Genomic DNA, 25,559 nt, shown 5'->3' with positions numbered 1-25,559 from the left:
CTGGCCTCTGTATCTTTCACCTTTTTGGTCTCTTATGCCAGACATTTAATTTGTTCATGGTTATGCTGCTTTAGTCATCTTGGTGCCAGACATTCCCCACCTTCAGCTCTCTGGTTTTTGAGAAATGTTACAGCTTGGAATTTGTTTGTGCCTAAATACATAAAGCTGTTTAGTATCTGAGAATGTAGCTGTAGCTATGAAATGTTGTTATTACCTTGCTGTTCACATGGCATCAGCAATTATCAAAATTATTTTAATCACATGGAAGGAAAGGTCTCCTGCAAGGGAAGAAGCATGCAGCTGGAATGCGTGGAAATCTAGGAGTAGACCAGGGGCTGAGCCTGGCTGTGAGCTCCTTGCTGAGCTACTTCATGCAGTCATCAAATTTGTCACATTGAAGGAAATCTTAGGAAATACCCATGTCATCTCTCCTTCACTTATTTAGAATTTTCTGAAAGCATTGCTTGCTTTTCCTCAGGTGTTTGACCTTGACACTCATTAAAATGTTGGAAATACAAGGGTCTTTAGTAGGATTGAATATTTTAATTTTGCTGCTTAATGAAACTAAGAGTATCTTCTGTACTTAAAACTGAATTGATGGATGTTGTATTCTTCACCTCATTTTTGAGACACGCGTTGCTAAATTCTCAAATATTTTATTTAAAAATGCATTTATAAATGTAGCAAAAATACTGTTCTCTTGGAAACCTATTAAAACAGAGAAAACCATAAAATGCATAAAATCTGTAATGGTATCTACATCTTTCAAATCAGACAGAATTTCCTTTTTGCAAAATTTATCTATTATTTACAAACAGAAGCTACTAATATTAATGTACATATACAAGTTTACTTTTACAGGTTCAAACCCCTTTGTGGAAATGTCCCTAAAGAGTTAGTGTTCTAGTTTAGTCCAACACAAAATGAGAACTTCCTAATTTGTTTTCTTGGATAAACAAGAGCGAAAAAATTCTTCTGAAAAGTAACTTCTCATTTTCACAAACCAGAAGTACGACTTCTCTTTTTTTTTTAATAGGAGGAAAGAGAATTAGTAGCTGTAGAGTAGAGGATTTTGTGATCTGAAATTGGTGAGCTGGAGAGATCCATTTCAACATTCAAATCACAGACTTCTTCCTTGAGTAGCTGGAGTGAGGAGTGGTGGTGGATAATCGCTCTTGAGCGTATTGGCCAAGTTTTATGTCTGAAGTGCTCTCCAGGTTTAGGCCTGACTCTCCATGAAGCTTTGTGCAAATCAGTTGGAATACAGTCTTACGGACACTTCTGGACATTAGGAAATACATAACTGGGTCTAGGCAGCTGTTAAATGATGAAAATATGAGCATCACCTCATTGCAGGTGTGAATGATCTCCATCCAGTAACAGGATGGGTTTTGTAACTGTGATGTGATGTAGACAACCCGGAACATGTGATAAGGCACAAAACAGATGGTGAAAATTATGAGAACAATGAAGGAATTTCTTGCTGTCTTGGTGTATTTTCCTGCATTGGGAAAATTTGCCCTTCGCCTCGAAATTTTCAGAAGGTTCTTGGCAATTTTAACATACGAAAGTATCAAAAGGAAAAAAACTATCCAAAAAATCAGTACAGTGATATAATTTAAAATTGCTTCTGTCTTCTCTGCATTCTTTTTGCTTCGGTAATGAAAGCACTTGGTAGAGTTGCTGTCCTCAGTCTTAAAGAAAGATGGTGCAACTACCACTACAAATCCTGTCAGTGCAATCGCCCACACAGTGCAACAAATCTGCACACTCCGGGTAGTGGTTAGCATCTTTGGACGCTTCACAGACTTAGTTATTTTTATATAACGATCCAGACTAATTAGTCCCAACAATACTATGCTAATGTACATGTTCATGTAAAACAGAGTTCCCACAACCTTGCAAAAAATCCGCCCGAACATCCAGTGGTTGGTGGCATGATAGAGGATCCGGAAGGGAAGACAGAAGATGAGCAGGAGGTCTGCAACAGCTACGTTTAGCAAGTAAACTTGGATAGAATTCCTCTTCTGATGAATGCCCAGGAAAGCAAAAAGGGCTACAATATTTCCAACCAATCCAACAACAAAAATAATGGAGTAAAAAATTATTAAAGCAAGTGACAGTGAGTTATTATCATCCACGGAACAGCTGGCATCATTGTGGCTTTCTGAGGCATTTATGGTCAGGTTGGTTTGGTTACTCCAAAATTCTTCCTTGTGTGGACCAATGGCTGGTAAATCAGCTGAAGTTGCAGCCATCATTTGCAAAGGAGTTTTAGCTGTTCTGCAAAAAGACAGAGAATTTAAGAATTAAATCTCCATTCAAGTGTCTGTCTGCTTTATAGCCTACAGTTTAATGTGGTATAAACATAAAAGGAAGGAGGTAAAAGGAATAAATGCACCAAGTGTCAGTGTAGCTGAATAGAAGGAGTTTCAGCCAGATATCATAAAATAATATAAGTCTAGGTAATCTGCAGGCAAGAAAGATCAGATAGTGTAGAGTACTCACAGATAAATATTTCTGTAATTACAGCATTATTACTGTTTTGTGTTGTTTTAAAAATCAACTATTACATTTTCTTGAAAACTTAAGAATTTTCTTCATCTATAAGAATAAATAAGTTTTTTATTCTTAGGACCAGGATTTCTAGCACAGTAAAAATTTTAACTAAGATGCAGGGACAGGTAAGCATAGCTAAGTATTCTCAGTGTTGACATAAAGTACGTAGAAGTATATTAAAGGAAGTCTTAACTCATCTGTGTTAATTTTAAATAATTCAAATCTCTCACATGCAACTCACTGCTTCTCAATTAAAAAGCATTCTTCAATTAATAATATTTATTTGGCTATGTACTGTGTTATAAGTAAACCTGTGAAACAGTATTATTGCAATAGCTTGTCTTTAATAATCTGTGCCTTCACATAAATGTGGTTTTTTCCCTTGGCTATTCACAAATCAGTATAACACAAATAAACTACTATTAACTGGAAATCACAATAATGCGGTAACAGGTTGTTTTCGAACCTTTCTTGTTTTCATGGTTTTCTTTGCTTTCATTGAATAGTTTTTAATTTCACTAAGGTTATTGCTGACCAGGAAGGTACAATGTGAAAGATAAAATTAACCTTGACCAACAAAGGAAAACCAAGTGTGTGGTTTGGAGAGCGTGAAGGCGTTTAGGGAGATGGTTATCACTGATCAGTAATGATAAAACTTTAGTCTTTTTCTTGTTTGTCAAGGCAGCAAGAAGTACCATAAAAAATAATTTATTTAGAATGTTTTTGTTTTACAGTAGAAAGAGGTTTTTTTCCTGTAATCTCACAAAAATTTCAGAAGTGGTTTTTAGCACTCTGAACTTAGTTGTCTGGCAACTGTTATGGAAAAAAAAAAAAAAACAAAAAAAACAAAGAAACACTGCTGTATGTGTAATCTTAAAATAACTTTTATGCTAGGTCTGTGTCTAGGCCATGCAATTTGCATGCTAGGTCTTAAAAAATGCAAATTTACATTTAATTCTGTGATGCAGCTACAGCAGTGAAAATGGCAACACTTTAGGCAAAATTCTTAAGAAGACCTAATGTACTTATAAAATCTGAATTCTTGAGAGGAGAGTCTAAAACATTTTAACATTCTGTGTTGTCTGACCCTACAATTCCATTAAAGTGGTAGGGTACATTAGCAGTTTCAAAACCAGCTGTTCTCATACTTCTTGCCACATGATAACATCAGGGCACGTAATTTCAAAAGATTGATTTCAAACTGCAGTGTTTTCAAATACATCTTGAAACCCATCTACTGCAATGACTTCATGTTTAAATTGCTTTTCTGTGGAAATGTTTGATATGGGGACTTGTATAAGGAAGTTTAGATCAATGAGAGAGAAACTTGGGTTGCGCTGCAAATGGATTGGGAACAAAACTTTTCACTCTTGTAAGTTGTGTCACCTCTAAGCAAGCAGATGTGCTTAAACCTAGATATTAAGAGAATTGTTATTAAGAGAACTACAGCTTAAGTATAAAAGAAGTCACTTACCATTTATGTGCTAAGAAGTTCTGCTGGTTCTCAAAAGCACTGGTAAAGACAGGGAGGAGAAACGTGCAGGTCCTTTTATTAGAAAGCTGCAGCAGCAGCTTCTCTCTGAAAGTGGTGAGCTCCAGCTGACTTGTACAATTGGCAACAGGGGGAAGTTTTAACTGATGTTGCAACTGCTTTGCTTTGTTTTTTTAAAGGCATTTTAACTGGCTATACCCTGTTTATTTGGGCTCTACTGAGAGAGGTTCTGTAATAAATTTTTCTCAGTTTTGTTCTGAATTGGAGATCCGAAGGTTTTTTCTCAGAGATTTTGTTTCTGGTGAGCAGTGCCAGTGGTTTTCTGGGTGATGATGATGTTGGTACAATCTGTCGTCTCTTTAATGCTTCGTGGAAATAGCATCACTTTTTTCCCGTAGAGGGTGAAGATAAGTCACCACCACAGTGTAATGGGGCATTTTGTAAATGTTTATATAGTTCTCCCATCTACCTTTCTCCTTGCCTGGAATTAGAATTCTTTGTCACTCCAAATGACAGTGATGAGAGGATGTGAAAGTGCCCAAAGTGCGCATCTTAACCATTTCACTAAAGCAGAAGTGAAATACAATATGCAACAATAATACCACCTGCTAATATTCTTTCAAGTGACGCATAAGGAATTGAAAATTACATTTCTAAATTGAAAATTTAAGAGTAAATTCTAGAAGACCTAATATGACAAGGCCTAAATTAAATGAAGATCTCAAGAACGTTGTTTTGAAGGTCTTTGTTCTCATATAATTTAAGCTTTTACAAAAAGACACAGGTGGTTAGAGATAATAACTTCACAGGTAGTCAGAAGGAACTTCTGGTAGGTCTTGTGCACTTTTTTGGGTTCTTAGTTTTGCAATTTAAGCAGTAATGTATTCTCAGGAAGTAGTATACAAATTTGAGGTTCTTCATTTTAAATAATATGGTATTGAAAATAGAGGCTTTGAGTAAATGCAGGAAGTTAGTTCTAAATTAAATGCAATTGTTTGGGTATGCGTATTTAATACCAAATTGTGTTCTAATAGATTTTGTCTGTATGTTGCTTCCTCCTACAGCAGTCAGTACCCATCTGAATTGTTGTAAAATATTACCTCATTTATGTACATTACACCTCACTCTTACATGTGGAAAATCAAGGGTATAGATGCCTATTGCTGGAATCCAGTTTAGACACCTAAAGTATATCCCTCACTGGACTATTCCAGGGGTGTTCCTTTTCTTGAGAAGTGCAGAGTGAATTCTGTGATTAAGGCTCAAAACAGTTTTATGCTCTCTGTGGGAAGGATAAGACTCCACAAAATGTATAATAGGCAGGATAATTCAGCTGGGGAATTGAAACGGTGTAAGGGTTAATAGGATGAAAGACAAAAAGGAAAAGTAATACCAGGTAAGAAATTATGGACATGAGGTTTTTATCTCCATTTTACCATGATTTCATTTTGTGTTCCTTGCTAGTTCTGATAAGTTCTGAAAGGATTTTGCTATGCCTGGGGCAATAGAAGGAAAGCCAATGTAGAAAGAGGAGTCCATGCCAGAAAAGAAGATAATTGAAATTAAGAAGTTATTTAAAAAAAATAACAAAATCTAACCTCTGCTCACAGATTTATGGAAGTACATTCTAAAATACAGATTATTTTTCGCAAACAACGTAATAATTTGTCTTGATTTTTGTCTTTTCAGCCACACTGTGTACTGCTTGCCTCAAAAGAGAATTCAGCCCCAGTAAAGCTTGGTGGCTTTGGGGTAGCAATTCAGTTAGGAGAGTCTGGGCTAGTTGCTGGAGGTAAGAAATTTTCCTTCTCAGTTATTTAGCATTGTGCATGTTGTACTGCAGAGTTCTGTTCTTCTGACACAGCCTGGCCTGCAAAACAAGACTTCAAAAATAATATTTCACTACAGACTCAGTTAACATGGTAAATGCACACAGCCAAGCTGAATTGGTAGTGGATTGTAACCTGCATTCAAACGTTATTAAATCCCTGTAAATGTGACTCAAAAGGAACTCATGCTGGTTTGAGCAAAGTAAAACTGAAAAAACCCAAAGAATTTTCCACTTTAATACAAGCTTTGGCTTAATTCTGCCGTGCTTGGTAAGGCAAAGAAAATAAAAATGCAGTCATTGAAGCACTTGAGTAAGGACTTAGTGCAGCATCATCAGTGCTCCCCTGTTTGATAAACAATTCCTGTCAGAATGCTGTGCTGTTTAATTGCAAAATCTTACTGGTTTTCACATGTGATTCTTTTCTGTGTTTTAAAATTTCATTGTAATTACTGCATAAGACATCAATATCTTGATACGTGTGTATATTTTTTGACTGTTTTGTTTTCTGTGGATTTTATTTCCTCTAGCTGCCTTCCATATTGTTCCAGACAATAGGGTTGTGCTTTAATCAGCCTGCACAGATGAAGACCCAATCAATTTTCTGGTGCTTTCATTGCCAGAGTAGGAGACCACAACAAAACATTTTCTTAGTTTTAATATTTTTTCTTCAGAATTAGTAACTTTCTTCAGTACCATGCATCTTCAAAATCTCAGATTTCCTAATTTAATCACTTAACGTTCTGTGTCAATTTGAGTTTTGTACATTTTAAAAAAAAAAAACAAATCAAATATAAACGTATCAACAGCTTCCATTCCCTTTCAGATATTGCTGACGCCCTGGAAATATCCAAGTATCTTATTAACTACAGACATTTTTTCCAAGAAAATACCCATTCCGTTAAGCTGTAATAAAAAGGTCATTGCTTTCTTTACTTCTCTTGTGTTACTCAAATTATCTGTACCTCAGTCACTGCTTTTTTTAGTGATAGTTTCTACACTTTTGTTTACAATAACCTCATTTTTCTTCTTTATGTTCTGCTGAGCAACTTTACCCACTTCTTCTGTTTCAGCCACTCTTCTGGAGGTTGTCACATGCAGTGTACTTTCACATTACCAATTGTCTAGCAAAAAAAATTCAAGTTCAATTTTGAAAAAAATAAATTACTGCATTTTCCCGAAGTTTGCCATGGCCTTCCTTTTGTGTTACTGTACCCAGTGCTGTGATCCCAATCACTGTTCCTGTGCTCAACCTCCAGCAGTGATCAATGCTGGGGTTTCTGTTTGCAGCTCTCACTGAAGATCCCAAACCTCATCACTTTGATATTTATCAGTGTCTTTTGCTTCTTCCACCTCGACTTCTGCCATGTTGGTCTGCCTTCACACAATTTTTTTTCCCTTTTTCTCAACTGGCATCTCCAATCTGCAAGTGCCAATTTTCATTGGCACTTGTTGCTTTCAGCTTCAAATTCCACTAATTTTCAGGGATACACAGAGTAATTCCAGTCCATTTATATACTGTGGAAAGTCTCCTTAACAGACTCCTCTCTTTTTTCTCATCTTTCCTTCCAGTCTTTTAAGCACAAACTACCTCTGTTATCCTGGCATTTATTTTCCCTGCCAGAACCCTACCTGAAGACAGATTACACAGAACTAGCAAGGTTTTATTTATTCCGTTTTACAGTATAACGTGTTATATGAAAGCTGTCAATACTGGCTGTTTGAACTGGACTATAAATTCCTTGTAAATCAGTGTTTATCTAAACATTTGTTTAAGGGTGTTATTCATATGCATAAGTTTTGTCATAATAGTAACAATAATTTACAGGCACTTCTTATTTCTCAGTTGTCTCATAAAAAAGTAGAAACTCTCCAAATAGAGAACTCAGAGCAGCATCATAACCAACCCGTTCACTTTCACATTGCTTTTCTAATTTCTAGAAACATTGATTCATCTTGACGTAGTCAATTATTTCCCTTTGAGCATGGCATTATTTTTATTTCCCTTTTAGCATGGGAATGGCTGCATTTGGTGGTTAGTACATAAAAAAAAGAAATTCTCTATTAAATAAAATCTATCATGGCATGAAGATAATTTTCCTGACCTGAAATCCCCTGTGCTTTGTTTGTGCTGTTTTTCCTACTTCTGTACACCTTGACACACCTGTGCCTGGCAATCCCAGATTCTGTGTAGCCCCAGGAAAACAAACTAAAGGGAATTTTCTCCCTCAGTGTGTTTGAAGCCAGTCTTCAAGCATCTAGCTTTTGCTTTATTTGGGACTAACATTTTTTGACTTGACAAAGACATCTTTATCAGAGTGTGCATAAATTGCTGGGGAAGGATTTTTTGTAGTGGAGTTAAATTAAACCCCAGGTATTAAAATCTTCTGATGTAAGTCCAAAGACAGACTTGTGAAGTCTAGAAAGTTTGTAACTACAGGGTTCTTTCTTTCAAGCAGGTAGACAACTGTTTTACAGAAGTGTAAGAGAGCTCATGAGAACAAGCCATGGCGTCATTCTAGATGTCATTGGTGAAAATGTGTATGGAGGAGATTTTAGGAGTGACTGTATTTTATCAGCTAACAACTCAGTTGACATTATTTTTAATAAAAGTTCAATTACTGGTTATTATTTACTTCATGTAAGTAAAATAAAGTACAAAAAAAATGACATAGCCATAACTCATTTCTTTATAAGGCCAGAGGGGAAAATGTAAGGAAATATTATTTTTTTCCACTCCATTTGCCCCTAAGCTGCAATAAATGGCTAAGAATCATGTGTTGTCATCTGAGCTAGAGGAAATAGGTTTCATGAGCTACCAATCTCTGAAGGTCTCTTCTTGCTTCAGTTGTTACGATCAGTACTGGAAAATTGTGCTATGGGCTTCACTTGAAGCCTTGAAGTAGGTACCTTATAAAGGAACTCTGGCAGTATACACAGGAGTTAGAGAACATCATAATTTGTAAGTGAATTCCTTTAAGGAGCAGCACAGTTCCATAAGACAGTAAACAGTCTGTGTGGCATTGCTATGATGCAGCTGGAGTAGTGGAACCTCTGGGAAGTCAGTGATTTAACAGACTAATCTCACATTATGATCTCTGTCTCCTTCCTTGAAGAGTTTTTCTTGCAGAGCATAGTATGAATTGTCACAGTATTTTCTTAAATGTGACATCAGATTTATGTGATATCAAATATCATAGATGCTAAATCTTGGGATTTTTAGCTAGTATATGGTATAAAAGTCTGAAGGAACAAAAACCATTGAGTTCACAACTGATATTTCCTTCACTTAATCTACTTAGTTTCTCCTGGTTTCAGCTAGTGCAAAGATAACTGTATAGGTCTAAGTAGGATGAGGTTCTTTATCTGGGTATTGTTAACTGCCTTTCACATTTCACCTTCAGCAGCAAAATGTCACAGACACCATAATGCTAATCCAGTCTAGTATTAATTTTCATGTATCGTTAGTTAGATGTCCTAGACTGCCTCAAAATCCTGTAGTATCCTAATGTTAATTATCATCTTACTGGAAAACATCTTATGTGTTCTTAGTAGCAGTACAGCACATAAATACCAAGTGCTCTTGGTTCCTTGTGAGCTGTGTTTTTAGACTTACCACCAAAACAGCACAGGAAAGCATTGCCATAAATTTCCTTCTAATTAAGACTATGAAATGGGGGGAAAGGGAAGAGAATATTTTATATTTGCTTATTTTTGGTTTTGTTCTCATCAATGTAAAAATTATCACAGAATGGTTTGGGTTGAAAAGGGATCTTTAAAGCTCATCCAGTCCAACCCCCTGGTAGGAGCAGAACACCTTCCACTAGATGAGGCTGGTCAGAGCAGCCTGATCTTGAATGTCTCCACGGGTGGAGCATCTGTCACCTCTCTGGGCAGCATCTTCAGTGCTTCACCAAACTGAATCTTGGTGGTTTTATAAACCCCATGTTAGAAAACTCTTTTTTTTTTTTTTTTTTTTGTGTTGTAGAGGTTTATACTGTGCAGACGCTTCTTCCTTTTCATCATCAGAGTCTGAATGATATTTCAAAGCTTTCATTTGTTTTCCAAAGAGAAGTAAAATTTTTTAAGCTGAGATCCTACACTACTATTCTTCTTTCTCTTACAGGGTAATGTTTTCACTTCTTTTTTTTCCTGAAAAATAAAATAATGTGAGTCTCTTCACAGCTTTGCCTTTAAGAGACTTTGTTTTGTTTAAAAGATACAGCTGTGGTTTACTGTCTCACAGAAATACCACTTCATATTTGGGCTGATTTGAGAGTGCTTACAGGAGGCTAATGTGTTGAGAAATCATTTAGGTTTACTTCTACCATCATAGTTTTATGGCAGAAAAGGCCACTGAATTAATTATAATTAGTCTCATTAACATGTGAGCTTTGCTTTGTTTGTTTTCTGGACACTCATATCCAGTGGTCCAGTTGTCTGCTGATGCATCTTTTAAACACATTTTCTTCAGACAATCTTCTGTGCTGAAGCTGAATTACCCCTTTTTCTACCCCCTTTTTTTCCTTTTTTTTTTTTTAATCTACTCATCTTCTCTGTAAACCTGCTTTAAACATCTCTATTGTCTGGAGTAATGTGGAAAGGAATTAATAGTAGTAAAGTACTGCCCTCTCTGATCTGTTGTGTGTGATTCTTTGATTCCTTCCACATTATTCTGGACATCCCACTCTTTTAGAAACACCTTAATTTGTGAGCATATTTCTTATTACACTATTGTGAGAGGTCAGATGGTGATGTTTGCTAGTACCTCACATTTTTTTTCCTAAAAATTATTTGTTCCAGTTGTTTCCTTATACATCGTTCAGATACTACTGCTGTTGAAAGACTCTCCTTCTGATATCTTGGTCATCAGTCCCCTGCCTTAGGGATGACAAAATCTGATTGGGTCTCTGTATATACTCTTCTTCTTGTGGAAAGCATAGTCCTATTGTCTGGAATAATATGGAAAGAGTCATAGAAACTAAATTACCAAAGGTAAGTCAAAATTTATCTTTAGTGCTTGTAAATGATGTCAGATTGACAGCACCTGAAGACTGAAGCTCTCTGTTTATCCACAGGAGAAATCAGCAAAATTAGCAACTTTATAAATTTACAGGCAGCCAACATGCCTTAAAAACTGGCTGGTAAGAAAGTTTACCTCTAGAAATAAGGTATCCTTACCAATGTAACCTGGATGTCCCTGTCCAGGCACTGAGAGCCTCCTAGCTCAGCAAACACTTTGGTGTAGGCATTTACAGTGAGGTGGATGGAGGCAGGTATCACACTGACCACATGCCTCTGATGAGTCTTTGTACAGTGATGATTTTTCAGTTAGTGCCAATCTAGAACAAAGAATTTAAATGCACACAGGCAGAAAATTTATTCCAATCTTCCCTATGATTTCTTCTCATATATGGATACAACTAAAAATCCTCTGTGTGTCCATGCATACAATCTATATTAAATTAAAATGTTGTTTTTTCATGCACAGTCATTTGAATATGTTCATGAATGTGTTTATATTCTGAAGAATGAAAAGCCTGTGAAAGGCAGAAGTTACCTGTTTCAGAGAAAAGTGCCTTTGCTTACTGTTCTTTCTCACACTGCCTTCAAAAAGATGCAGAATTTCTCCCAAAATACCAAAGAAAATTTGAAAGTTTCTAAAATATTTTAAAACTGAGCTGTTGAGAAGAATTTTAAAATTTTACACTGGGCATGTTTACAAGGAAGATTTTCTACTAAATAATTTTCAGCAGAAATTATGTTTGATCTAAAGGGCAGTGAATATCCATGGGTTTAGACAACTTCGTTGCCTGTTGACTGTATTTATGCTGTTATGAGATTCCATACAGTTCTTGTAGTTGCAACATAGGAAGATTCCCCATCTGTGTAAGTTCACGTGTGTACTTTGTTCATTTTCCTGGGCTAAGTTCAGTTCAAAGGTGCAGCTGAATAGTCCTTGCTTGGGTCAGCTTTTAGAATAACTTCAAAATCATCATTTGCTCCTTTGATGAACCCAGTGGAGTGGTCACAAGGATAACAGCTGGCCCAGAATCTACTGTAGCCTTTTTAAGATTCCAATACATATGAACACATCTATGTGCATTTTTTGATCGTGTTTGTCTGTTGGACAGTTCAGTCTCAACCAGTTGCATTTCTGCTTCTTCTGGGTTTGCTTTTTCATGGACATAAAATTGTAATTTCCACCACCATTAAGTATCCACCTCATCCCTCTCATCTACAGTACTGAGATCTTGTAATCAGCATTAATAAAACCAAATCTGTCTCTGTTTCCACTAATTATAATGTAGCAATGGTAAATGACAGAATTTCGTTAACCTAGCCTGGTTTTCTTTTTAATTTCTTTTGTATTTTATGGAGTTCTCATTTTAAATTTAAATGTGAGTATTAAGGTTTAGTAGCACTGATTTTTCAGTGTGCTTTTAAGTAACATCCATTTTTCATCTGGTTTATGGCAGCAGCCTGGTGGGGACTTAAACAGGCATGTAGTGTTTCTTTTTACCAAACCTAAACCTTCTACCAAACTTCTGCTCCACGACAAGCAGTTCATCAAAGTAGATTTTATTGTGTCCTGGGTTTGGACCAGGCCAACAGTGAGTGAGTTCTTCTGCCTGTGATGGAAGAAACACCTTCTAACTTCTGGGGACCAGAAAGAAGATGTGTGATGATCAGAAAGGGACTGGTTTTTGACCATTTGTCTGTTTGGAAGAACACTTGAGCACTAAATGAAGGTGCAGCTTCACATTCTGATGTGAGGTCACCAGATGAAGCAGAAGAGGAGCTTTGAAGTATCAAATAGATTTGGATAGTAGGAAGCAAAGACAGAAATTAAACCACCTCCTCTCCTCACCTTCCCAGGTTCAGCTTCACTCCCTCAGTCCTGACTCTCCCCCCAGCCCCAGGTGGTTCAGGGAGGATGGGAAGTGGCAGTTCCCAAAACTCCTCACTTGCTGGGCAGGTTTTTTTTGCCTTTCTTACACACAACTTTCCCTGCTTTCTCACACCACTGTCCTGACTGCTGGGCTGAGCTGTGCCCTGCAGTGATCCCATTGGAACTGTCAGTGTCTGGCATGGGGCAGCACCAGCCCCTGCTCAGAGACCACCCCTGCAGCCCCAGTGCCAGCAGCAATTGACACCTAAATTCCAACACTCCATCATGCTATTGGATTGCTTTTATAGCATGTGTTGCTGCTAAATACACTATTTACACCAGCAGAAAATGTAATTGTTTGCAAGAACACAAGATATTCTTTAGGTTACTCTTCACTGAAATGTCCAGCAGACTTAAGTGCATTGACAAAAAAACCCCAAAGCCAAAACCCAAACCCTTAAGTGTTGTTCTCACAGCACACAGACATTTTTGTACCATGCTCATCTCTGCAATTTCTTACTGAAACCACAGAAAGTTGCTGAGCTGAGAGGGCTGACACATAATTGTTGAAAATACACATTAAATCAACTTTGATATCATTTGATATGTAAGGTTCATGGTTTCATTAGCTACTTTATCCACACAACTGTACGTTAATGCCTCTTTTAAATAGCTTGATATGATATTTTGTCTTCTGCTGATTTCTCCTGTTTGTCTTCAGAATAATCCCTCTTCTCCACACTTGTCAGATTTTATAACAGCAATTACGAAGCATGGTGGGCAGGCAGAATTTTCAGAGAATATACGATTTTCCATTTGTATTTATGAAAAATATTTAAGTGCGCTTTAGTACCACAAAAGATTTTTTTTGAACACGTAAGAAAGGTTGCACCTGCTCCAAAATTGCAAATGGGTTCCTTTGCACCCAAGTCTCAGGAAGTTCCCACTGAGACAAACAAGACTTGGGTAAGCCAGGCCTTCTCTGTGGTCTCTCGTGATCTCCTGAGTTAAAGGTTTCCAGTCTGTGTAGCTACACCACGAACACCACGTGAGCAGTCTAAGGGATAGAAAAATGCTCTTTGAACAGGCAGGTGTTGCTGCTTATGCACAGGCATAGCATGATACAGAGCTGGAAATGTTGATGTTTTTCCTGTCACCAATGATGGCATCCAAAGGGAGAAAAAAATTATGACCTTTGTATCTATAATTTTTAGGCACATAAAAAAGGCCAAAAAAAAATCACAGCAGATTATGCATACTGGGTGTGTGTATATGATTTCCATTTTCCTTGTCTTCCCTGCCACCAGGCATCTAAAAGAGAGAGAGTCAGCTAAGGAGATATTTCTGTACTTCATATATGTGATTTTGAAGATTTGCCTTCAAGATTTCTCAGGCTGAAATTACGCCATACACCTACAAAGTGTGTACAGCCCACAAGAATAATTACTCATCTTTCCCCATGTGCATCTCTTTCTCTGTCCAGACTAAATATCCTTCCTCCTGCCCCTGTGATTTGAGGGATGAGCTGGACTTGCAGCATCTTGGTGGTTTATTCTTTTTTAGCTCAGGAAGGAACTGCCCCTTTGCTGTCAGGTCAGCCTGGACTACAGGGACTTGTTAAGATGCCAGCCTGGCCTGGTGATGAGGTGACATCCCTTTGTCACAGACAGATCCCTAACATTTGTTTGGCAGGGGAAATCCCTGCTAAACTGGGATTGAAATGTTTGATATAAAGCCACATGAAGAAGTTTGACAGTGGTGGTGTTTTTTCTTAAGAGTATGATTGAAAAGCTGCTGTCTTTCTGACAATATTTTAATCCTTTAAATGCAAAAAGGACTAATTAAAAGAACATGGTCAGATCATATTCCTGGATTAGGTGGGATAACCAAAGGATGGTCTTTACTGAGGAGGCCACATCCAAATAGTCCCCTCGGTGTTTGTACTCAGAGCTGTGACTTAGCTGACCCCCCTGCAGAGGGAGAGCAGGACAGGTTAATCAACAAGAGTCGCTTTACAAAGACAAGACTGAGTTAAATACACGCCCTACAAACACCTCTGGGCTGCATTTTAGGCTTTCCTAACCAGCAGGTGCTGCAGACCTGAAATGGAGCTCCTGAAATCCATTGTAGTAAGCAACAATCATTTAAGAAGGAGGTACTGGTGGTGAAAGTTGGCTACAGGGATGTTCTCTTTCTTCTGTTGGTACTTGGTGAAACCAGGGTAGTCCAAAGACTGCAGTGCTTGTGTCAGTGATAACCTGAGCATTCCAAGCTTTATTTTTCCAATGGAAACAAAATTGTTTACAATGGGAAACATTTATAAGGACAGGTAAAATGTTCATTGTTTTTATTTGGCCTAATGTGTTACATAGAAATTGAATAAAGTTATTCTAATCACTTTTATCTGCTCAAAAGATGAGTTGGTACTAAATACATTCTGTTTTCATAGGAAAACATTAATTACACTGAATGAAAGCACTCTGTGAAATTAGCATTATCTTTTCATCTGCAGTAAGATACTGCCCTCTTCAAATAAATGAATAACACATTTGCTGGCATTTTGCATTTTTGCTGGCAGTTTCAGTAGACCAGCCAAGGTATGAGCAGAGCATCAGACCAAATTCTGCTCTTGCCAATTAGATGCAGCTTTTCAAGTTATCAGTGTGGACTAGAACTCTACAGCATCTTTGTATTTGCTCTCTAAATAATTCCTGTTTCAAAGATTTTCCAAATTGATGGGTTTATTTTTATATGGGAATTTCCACTGAAGAGTCCCAGTGCTCTTACAAGTCTTGTTTCAGATTCTGCCAGCTTGGATAGACTGTTCATCAATTTAGAAAAGTAAAAATTAAGCAAAAGGGAAATGCTGATTTATCTCACTACATATATATATAAATATAAACTTAAGGTTTAAAAGAATTGTGTTAAAAGCTTTAAACCATGAACAAAATGTATTAAAACTGTTAGGTTTTTTTTTTTGTTTAATGCAGTGATATTCTTCATTTCCATGTTTGACACACATCACCTTGATTCAATTTTCTTTTTATTTCCATTTAGGACGTGTAGGAACACCTCACTTTATGGCTCCAGAAGTGGTAAAAAGAGAACCATATGGGAAGCCTGTAGATGTTTGGGGTTGTGGTGTGATCCTGTTTATCCTGCTAAGTGGTTGTTTGCCTTTTTATGGAACCAAGGAAAGATTATTTGAAGGCATTATTAAAGGCAAATACAAGGTAAATGACAACATACATGTATCCTTTTCCAGTGAGATGAGATCTGTTGGTAACATTTCTGAAAGTTGATGGTTGTATTTAGCCTGATTTAAATTTAAAGTTATGGAAATCTGTCACACAGGAATAGAGATGATTTTCCTTCTCTGGTCTGTCTTGTACCTGATGTGTTTTGTATCATTGCTAGGAATTGAATTACGGAAATACTTGCTCAGATGAAATAATAAATGGGTTTTACAACCAGCCCCTAACTGTACATGGAGCCCAGCAGGAAGACAAGAGGTTTAGCTGTGAATTAGAACATACTGTAACCTCAGATTTATAAACCGTTTAAATTTTTTGATCAGCTAACAGAGCTGTCATAAACATTCATTATCATATTGCCTTGATGTAAAACAAAATGCATGGTATTTTACAAATGCAGGCAGGCATTTTTCTTCTTAGTGCAGTGTGCAGTAAAGTGCAGCTGATGATTCAACAGGAGCCACTTGCAGCCAGGGGCAGGTCAGTGTGCACACAAGAGAAGCTGTCACAGCCTCAGCCCACAGACCATTGTGGAGACAAATTTAAAGCTGAAACTTCACTGTTTCTGTGGGTTTGCCTAAGATCAGCTTTGCTGTGCTTTGCAACCAAGGTCATACATGAGCTGTGCATTAGCAAATTACAAATGGAAGCTCCCAAAGCTGTCTGATAGTCTGATTTATTATATCACCTTAACAGCCTGCTGAAATGTAAGTGACAGCAGTGTTACTGTACTTGGTCAGGAGCACATATTTCATTTTTTCAATTTTATAATCCTAGAAACAGCAGCATTTCTTCATGGCACTAGTTTTGGGATTGCACAGACTTGACAGATATTTCACTTTGTGGAAGATTTCTTTATGGAATTTCTTAAGCAGCTAAAACCTTCTGGAAGGATACAAGTTAACTTCTCTTTTTTAAAGGAAAAAAAAAAAAGTTACAACCAGTACATTGTGTCCTCTTAGTTCCTTTTCTGTTCCTGTTTCCACAGTAATTTGTCTATTCAGTGAAAATCCTGTCAAATTTGCAATTACCTTCATTTCATTAGAGCTGAAAAAAAAATTAAATCACAGCTATAAATGTGCATTTCATAGCCAGATGACAGTGCTGAGTGCCCCAATTCAAAGTGACTATTTTTTGTAAAGACTGATTTTAAATAAAATGGACCTCTTTAAATGGTCAGATTGTAACACTGAAAAGAGTCTGGGTGTAATTTTGAATTTGCTTTAAGAATTTTGTAAAGTTAGCTGCCTGTCATCTAAATAAAACTTAGCTTCTTCATAATTTAAACAAATATTAGAAATTCCTTACGGATATAATCCTTTATATCACATAAAGAATTTTCTTACTTTGGTATGGTTTTATCAGGTGTCCATCATTTTGACTGGTTGGGCACAAACCTGCATATATGCACAAAATAAAAATATATTCTAAAGCATCATTCCTATTGAATCTCCTAAAGATAAATTTCTGTTCTGAAAGTGTTGCAGTTGCTGGTATTGTCTTGTCCTTGTATGGTTTCCTGTGGAAAGGAAGGAAAAGGACATTTTCCTTTTCCCAGTAGAAAAACTTTACATCTTGTGAAGTTGAAAGGAATTTATTGGGAAGAGCCATTGTCCATAGCACCTTCAGGACAGGAGCAGAATAGTTCACAACAGGCATTCTCTTACTCCCTTCTTACCCAGAATCACTAGCATGAAATTGTGGGTTGAAACAGATAAATTCTCATGCCGTAAATTGATTTCAGGAGTAGATTTAATTTCTGCATTTATCATATGCATCATTAACAGTTAAACATATCTTAATTATTTTTTGCTTTGTCTAGTGAATGGACACTTTCATCTGAGCAGAATGTAGAGTAGGTAGAAATTATACTATGATTCTAACATAATACTAGGGACATGTCAGGATTTCTGTTTTCAATTTTTGTGCCATTTCAGTAACAACTAGCGTTCCATTTTTGCAAGTTATTAAAACCCTTTAAAATTTCCTTTTACGTTCATTACACGGAAATGTTTGCAAGCACCAACCACTGTTAAATCTCTGCAACTAGGTTCTTTTCTACATTCTTATTACTAATTTAATTTTTTTCCTTGCTCCTAATCAGATGAATCCTAGGCAATGGAGCCATATTTCTGAAAGTGCCAAAGATCTGGTGCGCCGCATGCTTATGCTGGATCCAGCAGAGAGGATAACAGTGTATGAAGCACTGAATCACCCCTGGTTAAAGGTAGTAAAAGCAGCTGTTTACATGCTACTTTCCTGTTTAAGGGAGGAAAAACATGTATTTCTTTGTTTTTCTGAGCTTTTCAAAGTAGGCACGATCTGTACAAAATGTGGGATAATGTGCTTTAAATGCTTTCTAGGATTAGAGCCTGAGATTTTGATAATTGCCAGGCTTAAACTCTTGCTTAAGAGCAAACTCATTTGGTCATCTTCATCAGCCCCAGAGTGCAGGGAGTAGAGCTGCATAGCATAAAGCTTAAAGAAAGTGTTAATGTGTCTTTCTGTGGCTCTCAAACTCCAGAGAAATAATTTCTGATCTTCTTTCGCTCAGTCATATCTAAACCTCTTTCCTGTTAGTCATGTAGCCATGCACCCTACTGCTGTAGGTTATGCTACTGAACTGTGCTGCTTCCTTACATGAGATTCTTGAAAATATCCCACCAAAAGGGAAGGAAGTAGTGGAGTGTTGCTCCAAGGCCACTGTGGCTGCGTAAAATTGTATGACATCTGGTAATCAAAGTATTTTTCAGTGATGGCAGATTTACAACATACTTTAAGCCAGTGGAAGAGTAATTGCTGCACACTGAAGGTTTACAACAGGAGCAGGAGAAAATACACCTGTAGCTTCTCAGCAGTCCATCACTAGTCTGTGCTAAACATTGGGGTTGGAGAATGGTGGGTTGTGCTGCAGAATTAAAAGGTGAAAAGTGGTGGTTTAGAGCACTTTTCTGGTTCTTTGGCTGAAGCTGATGAATTAATTATTTTCTTAGTTATCCTTTACTTTTCTATTATGGGTGTCCAGGGTAGAAAGAGTCATAATATCATTAACTTAAGCAGGGCACTTATTTTGAAAGGGGACTGATCTGGTGTCTGCTGCTGGCCTCTCTTTATGCTGTACATGAGTCAAAGAGAAACTCACAAAGAAAGAACCTGGGAAGAACAGGACCCTATGCACTTGTCCCTCCAAGTAAATGGTGTAACCGCCTGTGAATGGAGTCACTCTTCCATTTCTCTGCTCTCTTTCTGCCTCTGACTCTTGTATTCCAAGCTGCAGAGTGCTCTAGCTTATCAGAGGAGGTTGGGAGTGTTCACCTCTCCGAAATGACAGTGCTTAAGGCAGCTCTTCTGTGTGTCAGGAAACTGTTCAAACCATTCTACTCAAAAAGAGGCAGAGTTCTGTCTGCTGGTCTGGGGTGTACACAGTTTATCACATATCAAAGAGTATGGAAATGAATACCATGTTTTGGAATCCCAGAATATTACACAAACACAGATGATCTGGTTTGACCTGCTTGTAATTGGAGTTTTTCTTCACTTTGAGAGCATACCCACATTTAGATGCCAAAGCTAGAGCTTGGTTCATTTTGGCAGAAAACCTGTAATTTTTGTTGTTTGAGCAACTAAGCTAATTTGGTTTGTTAAAAGCCAAGTCTGTAATATGCATGTGTAAGCTCTGCCTGTGCAGGTTTGCACTTTTGGTGTCTGTGGTCTCTTTTTGACCATGTTGTTATTTGTTGGAAGGCACGTGGTTTAGTTTGTGGCAACTTTGTTTGCCAGGCATTCTATCAGTCAATCCTCTCATTTTTTCCTACAATAAACTGCCTTCTGTGCTGATTCAGAGCTTTCTAAACCATTTATAGATAGGAGCAAATACAGCATGAGGCGGAGATGTCTTTAGTGCCATAGAGGGACTGCTGTGGTTTCACTCTGATTCAGGAGAAGAATGTGATGAACACATTAATTTAAGTTTTTCTATAGCTTCAGGGGGAAAAGGTAGATGGCTGCTGCAAGTTTTGTCCTTCTGTCACTGCAATTGTTCATTGTCACATTTTTCATCTGCACCTTCAATGGAGCCTTTTCCTGGCTGGCATTGGGTTGGCATTTCCTGCCCCGTTGGACATGTGTCCCACCTCCCAAACTCACCTGAAGTATCCAGCACCCTGTCAAAGAGTGCTTGAACGAGTTCCTTCACTGAGATTTGTGAATTCCAAACAACAGAACTGCTTTCTGCTTCAAAGTTCAGTGTTGGGCACAGACTGATAGCACAACAGTAAAACAAAAGACTGGGGTCTTACTACAAGGTGGGAAACAATTACAAAAAGAAAATATAGATATCCTTGGCCCCATTTAAGAATTCTGTCAAAGTACTTTAATCCTTCTTAATTTCTGGAAGTTTTCCTTAAGCTGCAACAAATCCTCATTCTCCTTAGGATATTTATGAGCTGGTACTTGTCTAGTTTCTTAGTGTCAAGAGGATATTAAAAGCTTGTATTTAATGCTCTTTTGGTTTGTTTTTTGTGGGGTTTTTCAAGGAGAGAGATCGCTATGCATACAAGATTCATCTTCCAGAAACAGTAGAACAGTTGAGAAAATTCAATGCAAGACGAAAACTAAAGGTAAATTGAATGTAGTGTTAAAACAATATAATATGCAGCTCGAATTTTTTGTGATACTTGATTAATTTTAAAAGTGCTAAGAGAAATCCATGCTTTGAAGTTGGCAATAAAATGAAAAGTTGCAGCAGGCCTTCACAGATGTTTGTTGAAATGATGTCTTAGAAAGGCTGTTTGTCCTTTCTTTCTTTCTTCCTTAGTGCATCATTTTCAAATTTCATGATTAGTGCATGATTTGCAAATTGTCTGGTATCAATCAAGGTGTATATGAGGCCTTCATCTTCAATAAATTCAGTAATTCTGTGTCATATGAATTATGGGAAAGAATCGTGCAATCACTTCTGTTATTATTGTGTTACCTTTAGAATAAAAGGAACATAGTAATTTTTAATGGCTTTGTTGAAGAAGAGCAAATATTCTTCAGTTTATCCTATTTATGTTTAACTACATACTAGTTTATTTCTTAGCCATATTGAAAAGAATGTTAACATTTTAGCCCAAAACAACATGGTTTTCTTTCTGTTCTTGTCGTGGAATGTTCAACAGAAGCATTTCTGAATTCACTGAAAGGTTCAGAAAATTATGACAGAAACATGGAGCATTACAGTTCATGGGCTGTTTTACAGTTTGTAATAAAATCAGAATCAGGTATTCCCACTGAGCTGCTGCTTTGCAAAAGTTTCATGTGGCTGATGATGAGGATGCACGGCTGCCACAGTTCATGAACAGGTCTTTCTCTTAGGAGGTTTGTATGCCCAGTATGTAATACTTACATTAAAATGCTATCTGGTATATTTTAGAATATGACCTGGTTCCTATTCTAGGTGCAATTTCAGATATTTCCTGGATTTCTTCCTGGGGAGGCCACTATATTTAGTTTCCTGAGCTTTTATACCTTCATTATTTTTTTATGCTGTTTTATCCAAAGCACTGTTCTGCAGTATGTTCCATGAAATTAATCCATACTTTCCTAACTGTGAGGCATTAAACCTGAGTGGTTAAAGTGTAATTTACTTGAACAAGTAAATATATGTCAGAGGAGGTAACCATTTTTCTGGGTTTGTAAATTCCCCTGTAAAGCTCATTCTGGGACTCTGTGATTCTGTATATAACTGTGTTATTTTTATATTGATGCATTATGGGTGTCAAAGCATTCTAGTGCTGTCAGTGTCAAATTATGACAATTTCTAAAATAAAATAATAGTGTTTTGCTTTAGAGAGTGAATTTTTATTCCTGCTAATCCACTCAGTCTAGGTAAGAGGAAAAGACAGAGATTAGTTATTTTGTTTACATTGTACTACAATGTGAATTTATGCGTCACAGTTATTATTTCAAAATGCATTTACGTAAAGAACTGTCCTGACAAGTCCCCTTGCAAAGAATATTTTTGCTGTTTATTAGTGTATCACCAGCTCTTCTGTTAGATATGGTCACTGATAAAAGGGAGGCAGAGCTGAAGACTAGAAAATATATTTGCTCTTCACTGAAAAGGTCAACACACATGAGACCTCAGGAGACTGAGTGATCCAAGGGGTCTGGAAATGTTTTGTTATCCTGCATTGTGTAATTGAGACTGTGTGGGTATTATATTTTTATTCAGGGGGCAGTACTAGCAGCTGTGTCAAGCCACAAATTCAACTCCTTCTATGGTGACCCCCCTGAAGAGCTGCCAGACTTCTCTGAAGACCCTACCTCCTCAGGTATTTTAACAGAAAGTGTATTTACTGCAGTCAGCATGTCTTAAGTCCATACTGACCAGAGTACCAAATATTTACTCATTTCTTGAGATTCCATAAAATTGACTATTAAGTTAACATTTACATGTGAAGGGATAAATAATTCTCAGTCATAGTGGCATTCACAGCTGGCAGAAATGGAGAGAAAATCTTGGCACAGTTTTAAGCTACTATAGAAGGTCTGTGTGATATTTTTATTTGTTAGTATATGTACATTTAATTACAAATAATGTTACAGTCTCATATTTCTATTTATATTACTTGAGTATAGAAGCTTATTGAAATTTTGTCTTGAATTCATAGGCAGGAGCAAAGCTCTAATACCTTATTAATAATTATTTATAAAAAGAAGCCATTATGTACCAAAGTTTCCTGACTCCTGTTTTAGGGAACAATACGATTAAAATGTGTCCTGTTCAAAGCACACTGGACAGTATTTCTGACCCTCAGATCTTCCGAGAGAGACAGTACATATTCTCAAAGGGGAAGATAATACTTGTGCTGTGATCTAGGCCTTGGACAGGACAGTGACCTTACCAAGCAATCCTTTTGTCCATAGCCCATATTCAGAAATGTAAATCACCTGTCAGTCCCTAAACCAACACAGTCCTGTTTTAGTTATGTGTCTTAATTTTGACATAACATTGCTCAAAATATTTGAAGTGCAAAAGTCTGGGTTGGTTTGTCTGATCTAAAATTAGGATTTAGGATCAATTTAGATGAACCTTTAAGACAAACCTAAGACCAAAAGGACTGTCTTTAATTTTTCTAAACAATTTAGGAGTACTGGCAGAATATTTTAGCTGTATACTGACTTCTCTAGAAGACATTTCAGGAACTTAATTACGTGTGTTGATCTTCTGTGTGATAATTCTCTATCCCAATATTTTTATAGGTGAGAAAATTATGTGTTGACTGCATATATTAATTATTTCTTCTATTTCATATAAGCAAATAACTTTTATAAATTGTTTCAATGTCATTAATATAAGAATTATATGCCACATAAGAATGGGGGCAACTTTTCTTGGTTGAAATTGTCCAATTTCACTTCTTGGAATCCAACTTGGTGTACTAAAATTAAAAGATTGCTTTGTCCTTAGGCATGAACACTATTCATAATTCCCATAGAAATGAATGAGAATCTCAGATCATTAATTGCAAATGGGTAATCAAAGCCTCATAGCTTAAGTTCAACCACACAGCTTTTGGATACTTGTACTTCCAGTTAAGAATCCACCTATTCTTTTAAAGAAAGAGTAAGTCAGTTTTACTTCACCTAGAACTATTTGCAGTGCCTTAATTTTTGTTTCCATCTACTTCCCCCATTTCAGTGGTGAATGGCCACCAACATGACTGGCAGTGGGAAGTTTCCTAATCTGGAAACAGCAGTTCTGCTTTCCAGTTTCAGTCTCACATCAACAGGACATGTGTCTTCCTCAGAGTGATGTAATTGCAGATAGCACTATACAGGAAAGTTCCAAGTTCTATTTTTTCTGCTCACAGAACACTTGAATCCAGTGCACATGTAAATTGTACAGAATATCTGTGTTGGATCCATTGTTAGCTTGTGTTCATCTCTGAAATAACTGAAACCAAAGCTTGCAATTCTCAGGAAAGCAAAGTTATTCTCTAACCTGACATTGTTGATCAAACTGATGGGGGATCACAGTGATCAGGAAACCATCCTAAGTGGGTAGTTTTCATTATGATTCTCTGACCCACTACTTTCACTGACAAAATATTAAATATTGAGCACTAAGCCTTGCAAGAAAAGACTCTGCAACTCTTTCACCTTTCTCTTTCAGAGATTATAACATTTCAGCTGAAATTCCTAGATACAGAAATCTATTTTGTTTCCTCTTCAGAATTACACTAATAGTATTTTCAAATAATTGTAGCTTGTAAGATGGGTCTTGTGGTGATTCTAAACCGGACTAGTTTGGAGAAATTAAAACTCAGGAATTGCAGTAGAAACTTGATTATCTTAAGGTTATTTGAGTTTCCTTCCTAATAACTCGTAATGTTATTCCAGATCATAAACTCTTAATGAAGACCATTTAATATTTTAGATGTGGTTGCCAGTTATTCCTCCCATAAAATTTCATGAAGCCTGTCACTGTAATTAAATGATTTGTCAGAAACAGGCAAATACAGAACTCCTACAGAGATAAATATACAGAAATATAGGTGCTTATTAGGTTGTGCAAATCACATTTCCTGTCTTCCAGGGCTTTCCAAACACAGAAACAGAAAATTTCAGTGCTCTCTTTTTACCCAATTATTCTAGACGTATTCTTCTTCAAAGTCCAGTATAGAAACCTGGGATTCCTGGAACCTTGGAGCATTTTCCTGTGCTACCAGAGGGTTATCCCAGGATAGGAAGGCACTGCAGGCAGCAAGTCAAATGATTTTTGTAGATGCAGAAGCACAAAGGTTATTCTTGTTAGAGAGTTTTCCAGTGAAAGTCAGAAAGTTGCATAGCTAAATTAGATGGGAATGAACAGAGATAAATTTCATTTAAGGTCAACCAGGTTTTTTTCTGTACACATCTTATTTTCCATTGTACAGTATTAACAACTCTTGGTTCCAAGCACTTGCTGATCTCTGGGTGGTCTGTTTCCTCTTTTGTCAGCAACCATCCTCTGAAAAACTTGAATTAATCCTGCTACCATCCTGTTGGTAAAATGGCAGAAACCAGTCTTGCTGAATTTTGAGTGCAATAAAACCTTTTAAAATACTTTTAAACTACAATGCTGCTTTATTGCTGACAGTCTGTGTTTAGTAACTTCTCCAGTAAATCCACCAAGCAGCTCAGCTGACAAGCTTTCTGCAAATGGTCTTCTCTAGAATGTGAAACATCTGACTTTCAGGTTGCCTGTCTTCAAGACATTCTAAAATGTGTATTCCCCAAGGCAACAAATGTTTTGGATATTTTTAATATGCTGAAACAAACATAAATCAGAAGTTAGCAATCAGCAGCCCTGAAGGCTAAATCTGTCACAGGATAAAAACTGGTCCAGTAGGAAGTGTTTGAAGTGCACCATGAAATCCATAAGGTGCCAGGGAAATTCAGTGTTTCCTCTCTGCTGCCCTTCCCCATCTTCCTCCCTCCCTTTCCCTGCCCAGTGCCTGACCCTCCTACCTCCTGACTGCCCATTAGCTCTAGAGAGGATTTCCT

The 25,559-nt window shown here is 37.1% G+C and overlaps 2 protein-coding genes across 5 annotated transcripts in view; one reads left to right on the top strand and one right to left on the bottom strand.

Annotated features, from left to right (window-relative positions):
* Nucleotides 1–25,559, top strand: part of CASK (calcium/calmodulin dependent serine protein kinase) — a 186,486-nt gene that overhangs the window by 98,472 nt on the left and 62,455 nt on the right. For all 4 annotated transcript variants that reach the window (XM_041399779.1, XM_041399777.1, XM_041399778.1 and 1 more), the window contains exons 6-10: nt 5,741–5,843; nt 15,829–16,004; nt 18,130–18,252; nt 20,561–20,644; nt 22,243–22,342. In XM_041399779.1, coding sequence (XP_041255713.1) covers nt 5,741–5,843; nt 15,829–16,004; nt 18,130–18,252; nt 20,561–20,644; nt 22,243–22,342 — 586 coding nt within the window. The remainder of the gene's footprint in view (nt 1–5,740; nt 5,844–15,828; nt 16,005–18,129; nt 18,253–20,560; nt 20,645–22,242; nt 22,343–25,559) is intronic.
* Nucleotides 557–4,110, bottom strand: GPR34 (G protein-coupled receptor 34). Its single transcript, XM_041399782.1, has 2 exons — nt 4,034–4,110; nt 557–2,283 (listed from the first exon to the last, which is right to left on the bottom strand). The coding sequence occupies exon 2, from the start codon at nt 2,259–2,261 to the stop codon at nt 1,116–1,118; it is 1,146 nt and encodes a 381-aa protein (XP_041255716.1). The 5' UTR covers nt 2,262–2,283; nt 4,034–4,110; the 3' UTR covers nt 557–1,115.

Source organism: Onychostruthus taczanowskii, unplaced genomic scaffold, assembly GCF_017590055.1.
Source record: "Onychostruthus taczanowskii isolate IOZ18803 unplaced genomic scaffold, ASM1759005v1 scaffold17, whole genome shotgun sequence".
NCBI classification, from domain to species: Eukaryota; Metazoa; Chordata; class Aves; order Passeriformes; family Passeridae; genus Onychostruthus; species Onychostruthus taczanowskii.
The sequence above is the reverse complement of the archived record's forward strand: the minus strand, read 5'-3'. Positions and strand labels throughout refer to the sequence as shown.